At 38.4% G+C, this 12,239-nt stretch overlaps 2 protein-coding genes across 2 annotated transcripts in view; both read right to left on the bottom strand.

Annotated features, from left to right (window-relative positions):
• Positions 1-358: 358 nt before the first annotated feature.
• LOC115416760 (peptidyl-prolyl cis-trans isomerase C-like) lies at positions 359-8,932 on the bottom strand. Its single transcript, XM_030130620.1, has 6 exons — positions 8,737-8,932; positions 7,331-7,444; positions 6,442-6,535; positions 5,792-5,859; positions 4,071-4,187; positions 359-2,859 (listed from the first exon to the last, which is right to left on the bottom strand). The coding sequence occupies exons 1-6, from the start codon at positions 8,824-8,826 to the stop codon at positions 2,731-2,733; spliced, it is 612 nt and encodes a 203-aa protein (XP_029986480.1). The 5' UTR covers positions 8,827-8,932; the 3' UTR covers positions 359-2,730.
• A 310-nt stretch (positions 8,933-9,242) lies between these two features.
• LOC115416759 (putative histone-lysine N-methyltransferase PRDM6) overlaps positions 9,243-12,239 on the bottom strand; it is a 39,656-nt gene continuing 36,659 nt past the window's right edge. The window contains exon 4 of the mRNA XM_030130619.1: positions 9,243-9,460. Coding sequence (XP_029986479.1) covers positions 9,243-9,460 — 218 coding nt within the window. The remainder of the gene's footprint in view (positions 9,461-12,239) is intronic.

Raw genomic sequence — 12,239 nt, 5'->3', positions numbered from 1 at the left:
AAAATACAACTGTCGGTGCCGTCTTTTATGTTACACGAACATGAAAACACAACTCCTGATATGTTTAAGAGATTCAACACTGCATTAATATAAAGAACATCAGTGATTTTCATCATTTTATTAAACAAATGAAACCAAACATTAATAGTCAATGACATATTAATATATCCATGGATTCTTTTATTAACTCTCCTTTGCACGCGTTCACAATATTTTTGCAAACATTGAAAATTCACCTCATCGCACAGGAAATTGTATTTTTATGATGGAAAAATATTGTAAAAATGACTTTTTTTAAAAGAAATGATAAAGTGCTTTGATGGCATTTGACACTTGCTACATGTTTGTGTTTTTTTTATTTGCATATTTTATTTTCTTACTGAAATGAGGATATTAAAGTATTAGATGCATAGGAAGTGCAAGAAAATTTGGCCAATGAGGAATAATTTGGCAACAAGAGACGAATGATGAGCTACATATTTTTATCTCAGTGCAAGTTTTCACGATATATATCTGACAGCATAGACGCAAATGAGAAATTCACGTCCGGTTTGTGCCTGATGATGTAAATTTACCTGTTTATTTATTGTCCAGGTGTAGACGATAAAAACTGTCACCGTGATATAAATATAAGAAACGTTAGCATGAGCACAGTGAACCCTATAAATGAGGTTAACGTGAATAAATGGAAGATTTATGGACGTGTGTTTTACATGTAATGGTGTTTTCTTATTGTAAATGAGTGTTAATGTTTATTGTCTAAATGGTAAATTCAGATAAATACTGTATTTTGTTCATATTTGCGCTAACTGCTACGCAAATGTTAAGGCTGATGATTCCCTGGAGACAAAAATAAACCGTTACTTTAAATATGTTTTTGCTACAACATTGAGAAGTGACCAATTAACGTCTTTATCCGACGTAAAAGGTCATTGGAAGAACAGAAATATTATCCACTGTTTTACGTCCATGAGGAGTCGAACGTTCGGTCGTTAAACCCAGGTAGCGTCATTAGGCTAACACATGTTAATTTACCACAGATTCATGTTAATTTCATCGGTGTTCCTGTTAGTGGTCATGTCTCTGACACATTACAACTGTTTCACATCTGTTAGTTGATATGTTCTCTTGATAAATACGTAAAATATCTGTTACTTATATTAGTTTTCATCTGCATACAGTCGAGATCAATCAGAAGTCCTTTAGTGGGTTTTATTAAAGACGCAAAATGTTTGTCAGCCAATAATAATAATAATAATAATAATAATAATAATAATAATAATAAAACCTTAACTCATTTATTATACAAAACTTTACAGGAACGAAGCCTTTAACGTGGCCCTAAATAAGTTTTCCGTTGCTAAAACACTCAATCTGTGCTAAGTTATTCTATATCTGTGAAAATACTACTTACTGTCACCAGTATTTTTAAATAAAGTTCTATATTTAATTAAATTAATATTCAGTTCTCCTGATGATGAAATACAAGGTTTCAATTAATCTTGTCATATAAATACACATTTTTCTTTTGAGTCTTATAAATGATGCTGAATGAATGCAGATTAGCTAAATATTATTTATAAATTTCAAAAACAGGGTCTAGAAATAAATGTTTAGCAAAATCCCAGAATCTACTGTCATTTGTAGTTTCCATTTTGCTTAGCTCGCTCACTAATGTTAGCTACGAAATTCAAGGTTTCAACTAATCTTATCAAATAAATACATATTTTCTTTTGTGTCTCATAAATGAGGCTAATGAATACAGATTAGCTAAATTTAAAAAGATCTAAAAATAAATGTTTATCAATATCCCTGAATCTTTTAGGATTTTACTGTCACTTATTTTGTAATTTCTATTTTTCTTAGGTTGTTAATAATGCTAGCTACTGGTAGCTCATTAGACAATGTTAGCTGCTGTTAGGTTCCGAGCTAATATTAGCTATTGTGAGCTTGCTAGCTAGCCTTATCTGCTGTTATCTCACTAGCCTACATTAGCCTCTATTACTTTGATACTATTCACTTCTGTTATCTCGCTAGTGAATACTAGCTGCTGTTAGGTGGCTAGCTATTGTTGTGTTTGATTTAAAATATAACCCTATAGTTTGTAAAAATGTTAATACAACCAAAGGTGAGGTTTATATCGATTTTCTGCTAAAATTTACTTAAATACTAGTGATATGAATTAGTATTATCACGGGTGGAGTAAATCATGTTTCTGGTACAGATCAGGTAGTGATTAGTGTGTTAGCATTTTAGCATAAGAAGGCGTAGCTACGGTAGTGCCAGTGCAGTGTATTAAATATCAGGATTTATTTGAACCTAAAACCTAAATAGTGTTAATATAACTAGACTTTAGTAACAGTCAAAAATATTCTCAACAAATGACGAACAATTGAAAAGAATAGCACGACAAATTATTATGATTATTTTGTTTTTAGTTATTTTGTCTCCAGAGGTCATTTAAGACAGAAACGCTAACACTTTACAAAAACTTAAACTCCTGTTTTAGTTTATTTTAGTACTTGATACTATCCTGTAATGGCAGCACAGCTGGTACTTAATAAAATCATATTATTATTATTATTATTATTATTATTATTATCATTGACTTGTTTGAGTGCTAAATAAAAGTGTCTGAGTCGTCTTTCCTGATGGACTTCTGACTGATCTGTGTCATATTGTAACCATAGTTTCTTCTTCTCCTGCGTTTGTTTGTTTTTTGTTTTTTTTCTACCAACCCTCCACCTCCACCATGAAGGGTTCCTTGACAGCGATGCGGCCGCTGTTGACGATCACACACTCGGTGTTGGGCAGGTTTCTGTCGTTGGTGTCCTGGAGCTCGATGGTGTGGACGACGGACTGGAAAAGAAACCAAAACCAGGTCAGAAACACCAATGAAGACCACCGGGACTGAGCCACAACCGGGTTCAGGATCAAACAGAGCTGTCAAAGTCTCTGGAGTTCAGAGGTCATGTGACCTGAAGTGGACCAATAAAATAATAACGTATAAATTATTATCCAATTGTTTCTCTTTGTTTTAGTGTGAAAGTTAAATTGCATTATTAAAATGTGAATAACCTAAACTACCACGTACATACCATGTTCTAAATCTGATATTTTCCAATGTGACTTCAGTCTGAACGTCCAGGTCGCATTTATCCGACCTTTACGTCATCGAAATGCAACGACCGTCAAGAGAACCATATTTCCTTCTGTAAACACAGTGTGTGTCTGCGTGGTCTGGTATTCCATCAGGACCTCTTTAGTGCATGTGGGTCACTTCAGGACCTCTTTAGTGCATGTGGGTCACTTCAGGACCTCTTTAGTGCATGTGGGTCACTTCAGGGTCACATTCAGTTCAGTCTCAAAACTGATAGAAGTCACATTTAATGTGAATATGAACCAACACAGAAAAAAATCGGATTTCACTCCAAAATCCAAATTGTTACATTTTGACCTGCTGTGTGAACGTAGACTGAATTTATTTGACAGTTTTCCTGAGCAACAAAACAGAGTTACTGAAAGAATCACCTGGATAATGATGGATGCTAAGAGGACTTCCTGTTTGGTGTCATGAGGTCACATGACCGGTCCATTCCATCATTAATTATAGCCCTGTTTGAAAACGGCTCCAATGTTCTGAAACTACACTTAATTACCTTTAAATGAGGTGTCAGTGATTAATTTGGTCCTTATGGTTCTTCAGTTCTAAGCTTTCTAAGCTTTAGAACTTGGTGTGTGTGTGGGGGGGGGTATTATTTATTTATTTATTTGTTTTTTATCAGTATTTTAGTATTCTTATCAGTATTTTATAGTATTTACTAAATGCTGCTGACAATCAGGACCTGAGTCCAGTGTTTTGTTTCTGTGTATTTTAGATGTTGAAATGACAAATAAAAATGGAATCTTGAATCTACAAAGGAGAAAATGAACACTAATTAGGTGGAAAAACAGTTCAAGTTAGATTTTCTACTCAGCCGATCGTCTAAAATCCGATCAATTACCTGAAACCTTCATCCTATAAAATCTACCATTTGTTCTCCACAGGTTTTAGTTCTGATCCGACCCACCATTCCGTCCAGGACTTTCCCAAAAACCACGTGTTTCCCGTCGAGCCACGGCGCCCGGGCGGCGAGGATGAAGAACTGCGATCCGTTGGTGTCTGGGCCGGCGTTGGCCATGCTCACCTGGAACCGACACACACACAGGTATGAACACAACAGGACCACCAGTCCAGTCCAAAACCAGGTTTAGACTGGGACCTGTTCAAGCCAGGTCCAGTAGTTTACAGTAGGAACCATTTTAATGTAACACAGACCAATGGATTAGCATCGATACTAAAAGATTAATACAGTTATGAGCAGAAAACAGAAAAGATAAGACGACATCTGAACCAAAAATAATAATAATAATAGCTTTATTTCTATTGCACCTTTTAAAACAAAGTTTACAAAGTGCTTTGACAAACAAGTAAAGGGCACAACAGCAGGATACAAGATGTAAGTAAAAACACTAAAATAGAAGCAACATAATAGGAGAGATGTGTACAACAATGCAGAAACAAGACACTTCGAATAGATTAAATGAATCGGAATAAGGAGGGCGGGGGTAATGTAACATGATGCTGTTAAATCAATGCAAAAGTAGAGGCGTGAGATGAAAATGAACAAAAATAAATGAGACATGAATAAAATAATCAATAAAATTAATAAAAATGGACAAAAAGGAATGAGACATGAATAAAATAATCAATAAAATTAATAAAGATGGACAAAAATGGACAATAGCAGATTTTAAAAATTAACAAAAAATGAATAAAAGATGGAAAATGAACAAGAAACTGAACCAAAATAATCATAATAAGGAAGAAAATTAATAAAATCACTGACAAAAGCAACAAAATAATCAACAAAATGAGCAAAATTTACCAAATAGTCAAGAACCTTCATAAAAAATGAGGGGAAAAAAATCAACATACAAACGGAAATGATATAAGAATTAACATGATACAGAACATCAAGAGAAAATGGGTAAAACCATCAAGAAAATGAACAAAATAATCAATAAAATGAACAACACTTAACAAAATATGGAGATAGTAAAGAATTTGAACAAAATCATTGAGAAAAGGAACAAAACTTACCAAAAAAAAAAGTATGAGAAATGAGTAAAATAATCAATGAAATGAATAAAAATTTACAAAATTGCTGACCATGTTGACAAAAAATGAACAGTAGTGAATTTTTAAAAAATTAGCAAAAAATGTCATCATCATTTCACATTGTGCGATAATTATTATTTTTTTGCATATTTTTTTAATTACAGTGTTTGATCATTATTTTTTTTCTTAGTGTTTTAGTGCATTTTTGTGATTATTTTGTTCAATTTTGTTTCTTTTCTTGACTATTTTGTGAATTTTTTGTAGTGATTTTCTCCACATTTTTCCTCATTACGTTGATTTTTGTTCTGTTTCAGTAAAACACCAAATACAGAATCCAGGATGTGATTCTGAAAATATGATGTGTTTAATTCATCTCTGATAAATAGATGTTGGTTATTTTTCAACATGTATTTGACTCATTTCCTGTTGTGTTTGGGTTTTAGCGTTTTTGTCTTTTTTTGTGTGTTTTTGCATTTTTATCTTTTTTGTGTTTTTGTGTATTTGTATGGGGGGTGTTGTGTTTAGTGTTTTTTTTTGTTTTTTTTTTTTTTTTTTTGTGTCTTTTAGCAGTTTTTTTTTTTTTTTTTTTTTTTACCTTTTTTGTGTGTTTGTGTGTTTTCGTAAACTCACCCATCCAGCTCCGAGATGCTTCAGTTTAAAGTTTTCATCTGCAAATGTTGTCCCATAAATACTGTGACCTGAAAAAAACACACACAGATAAATCCGTTAAAGCTGTTGATTTTTACTGTTTTTTTTTTTCAATAATAATAATTAAAGCCCCATTTTAGGGTTTTCTAGTGTTTAATGTCACTGTTTGTACAGTTTTATAGTTTTATTTAATTACATTCAGTCCAGTTTCATTGTGTTTAATTCAGTAAATATTCTACAGTGAATCTCTACGTCATATTTAAGTAAAAAAGATGTAGTTTTTAATGAAGTAATGGAGTTATTCTTGTTAAATACAGTTTGAACATATGGAATCAGAGTTGAACAGGATCCTGAAGATGATCTGAAGCGTTTTAACTGAACATCTACATGATCAGTGAATTAAATATAGAAAATATATGATGCAATGGAAAATACAGAGGAAAATATTAGAATAAATGATGATAAAGCACTTAAAAAAAGGTTAAATGTGGCGGAAAATTCATGCGGAAGTCGATGTTTAAGGGTGAAGTGTCATTAAAGCTGCCTGTTTTAACACGTTTTCATATTATTATTATTATTATTATTATTATTATTATTATCATTATTATTGTTTAATGTGATCTCAGACCGACCTCCGGTTCCGTCTCCAGCTGTGAAATCTCCTCCCTGGATCATAAAATCCTTAATGACTCGGTGGAACTTTGTGCCTTTGTAGCCATAACCTTTCTGTGCACGAAAAAAAACAAACAAAAAAACACAAAAAAGAGAAAAAACCCATAAAACGCACATTATTAAGAACCGAAAACCACAGAAAAACACACAAACATGCATTAAAAGCAGAACAAACGCACATGTTCATATGAATAAAACCAACTCACAGGATTATTACACCATGATAATCAGTTTGGGGATATTATGGGATGGATGAGTTATTAGTGGTGTTTTTCAGGTGATGAGTTCAGGAGCAGCTGGGACTTTGTGTTAACCTCGTCTCAAACTGAACTAAAGCTGCAGACGAGTCGATATTTGAAGAAAAACAGTCCCGTTCAGATCATTAACGTCCTAAAAATGAGGGTTTTCATCTGATAATGGAAACATTTTAAAGTTTTTTTAAGAATAAAAGGAGACTAAAAGGCTTCGATCAGGATGAGTTTCTTCTGTTTTTGTCCAGTTTTTGTCTCTTTCATCATCGAATCATGGACAAAAATATTCCAATTCATCACATTTTAATTTGTGTCTGTGTTCAGATGTTTTACAAAACCAACAATTAATGGATAAAGTGAGAAAATAATCTAATTAATAATATATTATACTTGTATAATATTATAACACAGTACATTGTTTAACAAACATCTAAACTTATGTGAATTTATTTCTATTTAACAAAACCAACATCTGTCAGTATGTATTTACTGACTCATGGGAAAAATATTATATTTAAATACATATATATACAAATATACATATGATATACAAAACTGTATCAGTACTTTATCATAGATACGTTCATGTACATCCCACCTCTCCGGTTGCCAAGGCAACAAAGTTGTTGACGGTGAGCGGGACGACTTCCCCGAACAAACCAATGACGATGCGTCCGACCTCGTGACCCGCAACTGTGATGTCGAAAAACACCTGAACGCAACACACACAAAACACAGAAACCAGTGAATTTAATTAACAGCAGTCACAAAGTATCTACAGATTTGATTCCATTCTATATATTATATCTGTTATATTATCCTGCAGTACTGTATAAAAGTACAGACACAACGTACTGGTACTTCACCTAAGTATTTACAGTATTTATTATTTACTCTATTACACCTCAGACATAAATATTAACGTCTCTGAACAGATTCCACCTGGTTTTACAACAGCTGATGCACTTTTTATTGGTTTGGACTCAATTTTCCTCCAGTTTATTTCCTTAAATATGACTTTAATACAAACAGACGCACAATCAAACACATGGTGTGTGTCACTGTGTGTTTTTAGTGTGTCACTGTGTGTTCTTGTGTGTCACTGTGTGTTTTTGTGGGTCATTGTGTGTGTTTTGTGCGTCAGTGTGTGTTTTAAGTGTGTCAGTGTGTGTTTTTGTGTGTCAGTGTGTGTTTTTGTGGGTCATTGTGTGTGTTTTGTGTGTCAGTGTGTGTTTTGTGTGTCAGTGTGTGTGTTTAGTGTGTCACTGTGTGTTCTTGTGTGTCAGTGTGTGTTTTTGTGGGTCATTGTGTGTGTTTTGTGTGTCAGTGTGTGTTTTTTTGTGTGTCAGTGTGTGTGTTTTAAGTGTGTCAGGGTGTGTGTTTTTCTGGGTCATTGTGTGTGTTTTGTGTGTCAGTGTGTGGTTTTTTTGTGTGTCAGTGTGTGTTTTTGTGGGTCATTGTGTGTGTTTTGTGTGTCAGTGTGTGGTTTTTTGTATGTCAGTGTGTGTGTTTTAAGTGTGTCAGGGTGTGTGTTTTTCTGGGTCATTGTGTGTGTTTTGTGTGTCAGTGTGTGGTTTTTTTGTGTGTCAGTGTGTGTTTTTGTGTGTCAGTGTGTGTGTTTTTGTGTGACAGTGTGTGTTTTTGTGTGTCGTTGTGTATTTTGTGTGTGTCATTGTGTGTGTTATTAGTGTGTGTTTTTAGTGTGTCCGTGCGCGTGTCCGTGCTCATCTCTTTCAGTCTCTTCCGTGGACACGTGTTCATCCTCGTGCGCATCTGCGCGTGTCCGTGTCTCATATTCTAGAAGGATCCGTTAAACCCACGGACGGAGACAAGTGTCCGTGTGTGTCCGTCCCCTCCTCGTGCATTATCCGTCCGTACGTGCTGTATTCCCGTTATTATTTACGCTCCGGTCGCGCGCACATACCGACGCACCGCGCGGCGGACGCGCACCGGGGCCGCACCGGGGCCGCTCCGGTGCAGATGAATGCGGCAGATGTGACCCACCTTGTCCGTGACTTTGGGTCCGGTCCGGGAGGCGGCGGCGGACACCGGGGCGGCCGCGCACAGGAGCAGAGCGGCGGGAAGGAGAAGCATCTTCCACCGGGAGGAGACGACGGGAGGCCCCACGGAGACACGGAGGAAGCACGGCGGCTCACAGCTGGAGGCTGGCCGGGAAGGAGCGCTCCGGAGCCGGCGGGAGCAGACCACTCCCCCGGTGGGTGGAGCATGGAGCGGAGGCCCGCCCCCTGAGGAGGAAGAGGAGGAGGAGGAAGAAGAGGAAGATTTATCTGTTTATAACTTTACATCGAATTTTCTGATGCTGTTACTTTATTTATTTTATTATATGTATATATTAGATTTATTTATATAATATGAAATAATGTACAATGACAATAAAGCATTTCTATTCCATTCTATTCCGTTCTGTTGTATTCTATTCTATTTCTATTCTATTCCATTTCTATTCTATTCTATTCTATTTTGTTCTATTCTATTCTAGATCAGGGGTGTCAAACCTGTGTCCCGTGGACCAAATCCGTCCTCCACTTGATCCAGTCCGGTCCCTGGGGTGAATGTCCCTGACCTTGGTTAAAGTTCCCAGTGGGTGGGGGTGGGTGGGTGTTGGACTTTTCTGATTCCCTGGAATTCTTGTGGGCGGGGCTGTGTGCTGATTGGTGGATCACATTTGCAGCGTTCTGTCTTTGACCCAGTGGCGTCTGCGTCTTTTCTGTGCAGATCACATGGTTTTATTTGCAGTAAAACACAAGGAGCAGATCTATTTGAGCGTCGTTCATCCTCTTAAACTGCGTCAGTTGTTGTTTATGACGTCATCGTACTCGATTGGACCTAAGTGTTCTCGTAGCTCCACCTACTGGACTGGAGGTGGAGTGAAGGTTCTGTTACTGTTCAGTCAGTGGAAACAGAACCCACAGATTCACAGGGATTTATTTAGCAGGTAAAGAAGTTATGGGAAAGAAAAGGACCTGGACATGATGGTGGGAAAGGGGGTGGGGTTAAAGGGGGTGTGGTTAAAGGCACTGTGGTTAAAGGGGCCGTGGCTAAAGGGGCTGTGATTAAAAGGGGTGTGGTTAAAGGTTGTGGTTAAAGGGGCTATGGTAAATGGGGTGTGGTTAAAGGGGCCTTTTAGTGGACCGGACTTGAACCTTTTGTGGGCTGGACTTGACCTTTTAGTGGGCTGGACTTAACCTGTTGTGGGCTGGACTTAACCTTTTAGTGGGCCGGATTTGAACCTTTTAGTGAGCTGGACTTAACCTTTTGTGGGCTGGAGTTGACCTTTTAGTGGGCTGGACTTAACCTGTTGTGGGCCGGACTTAACCTTTTAGTGGGCCGGATTTGAACCTTTTAGTGGGCTGGACTTAACCTTTTGTGGGCTGGAGTTGACCTTTTAGTGGGCTGGACTTAACCTGTTGTGGGCCGGACTTAACCTTTTAGTGGGCCGGATTTGAACCTTTTAGTGGGCTGGATTTAACCTTTTGTGGGCTGGAGTTGACCTTTTAGTGGGCCGGACTTAACCTTTTGTGGGCCGGGCTTAACCTTTTAGTGGGCCGGACTTAACCTTTTAGTGGGCCGGATTTGAACCTTTTAGTGGGCTGGACTTAACCTTTTGTGGGCTGGAGTTGACCTTTTAGTGGGCTGGACTTGAACCTTTTGTGGGCCGGACTTGAACCTTTTGTGGGCCAGACTTGACCTTTTAGTGGGCTGGACTTGAACCTTTTAGTGGGCCGGACTTGAACCTTTTAGTGGGCCGGCCTTGAACCTTTTAGTGGGCCGGACTTAACCTTTTGTGGGCCGGAGTTGAACCTTTTAGTAGGCCGGACTTGAACCTTTTAGTGGGCCGGACTTAACCTTTTAGCGGGCCGGACTTAACCTTTTAGTGGGCCGGACTTAACCTTTTAGTGGGCTGGAGTTAACCTTTTGTGGGCTGGAGTTAACCTTTTGTGGGCTGGACTTAGCCTTTTGTGGGCTGGCGTTGACCTTTTAGTGGGCCGGACTTAACCTTTGTGGGCTGGACTTAACCTTTTGTGGGCCGGACTTAACCTTTTGTGGGCTGGACTTAACCTTTTGTGGGCTGGAGTTGACCTTTTGTGGGCCGGACTTAACCTTTTGTGGGCCGGACTTAACCTTTTGTGGGCTGGAGTTGAGCTTTTGTGGGCTGGAGTTGACCTTTTGTGGGCCGGACTTAACCTTTTGTGGGCTGGAGTTGACCTTTTGTGGGCCGGACTTAACCTTTTGTGGGCTGGAGTTGACCTTTTGTGGGCCGGACTTAACCTTTTGTGGGCTGGAGTTGACCTTTTGTGGGCTGGAGTTGACCTTTTGTGGGCCGGACTTAACCTTTTGTGGGCTGGAGTTGACCTTTTGTGGGCCGGACTTAGCCTTTTGTGGGCTGGCGTTGACCTTTTAGTGGGCCGGACTTAACCTTTTGTGGGCTGGACTTAACCTTTTGTGGGCTGGACTTAACCTTTTGTGGGCCGGACTTAACCTTTTGTGGGCTGGACTTAACCTTTTGTGGGCCGGACTTAACCTTTTGTGGGCTGGAGTTGACCTTTTGTGGGCCGGACTTAACCTTTTGTGGGCCGGACTTAACCTTTTGTGGGCTGGAGTTGAGCTTTTGTGGGCTGGAGTTGACCTTTTGTGGGCCGGACTTAACCTTTTGTGGGCTGGAGTTGACCTTTTGTGGGCCGGACTTAACCTTTTGTGGGCTGGAGTTGACCTTTTGTGGGCCGGACTTAACCTTTTGTGGGCTGGAGTTGACCTTTTGTGGGCTGGAGTTGACCTTTTGTGGGCCGGACTTAACCTTTTGTGGGCTGGAGTTGACCTTTTGTGGGCCGGACTTAACCTTTTGTGGGCTGGAGTTGACCTTTTGTGGGCTGGAGTTGACCTTTTGTGGGCTGGACTTAACCTTTTGTGGGCTGGAGTTGACCTTTTGTGGGCCGGACTTAACCTTTTGTGGGCTGGAGTTGACCTTTTGTGGGCCGGACTTGACCTTTTGTGGGCTGGAGTTGACCTTTTGTGGGCTGGAGTTGACCTTTTGTGGGCTGGAGTTGACCTTTTGTGGGCCGGACTTAACCTTTTGTGGGCTGGAGTTGACCTTTTGTGGGCTGGAGTTGACCTTTTGTGGGCTGGAGTTGACCTTTTGTGGGCTGGAGTTGACTTTTTTTTTGTCGGCCAGACTTGAAATTTTTTTGAACTTTCAAAATATTACGACTTTAATCTCATAAAAGTACGACTTTATTCTTGTTAAACAATGATTTTTTTTTTAAAACTATGACTTTATTCTTTAAATATTATGACTTTATTCTCAGTTAATAAGAAGTTTTTTTAAACTACCACTTCAGTCTCATTATATTCTGGCTTTATTCTCGTAGTGACAGGTGTTTTTATTTTCCTCTGTAACCTTAATGCGTCATCGTATTTAGGAGTTCTGATCCTGTTATTTACATTATTGTCCTGGTCCCGCCCACTTTCGACCATATTTGGCTGAATGT

The sequence above is a fragment of the Sphaeramia orbicularis genome, unplaced genomic scaffold (assembly GCF_902148855.1).
Source record: "Sphaeramia orbicularis unplaced genomic scaffold, fSphaOr1.1, whole genome shotgun sequence".
Taxonomy (NCBI): Eukaryota; Metazoa; Chordata; class Actinopteri; order Kurtiformes; family Apogonidae; genus Sphaeramia; species Sphaeramia orbicularis.
This window is presented reverse-complemented; position numbering and strand designations above follow the sequence as displayed.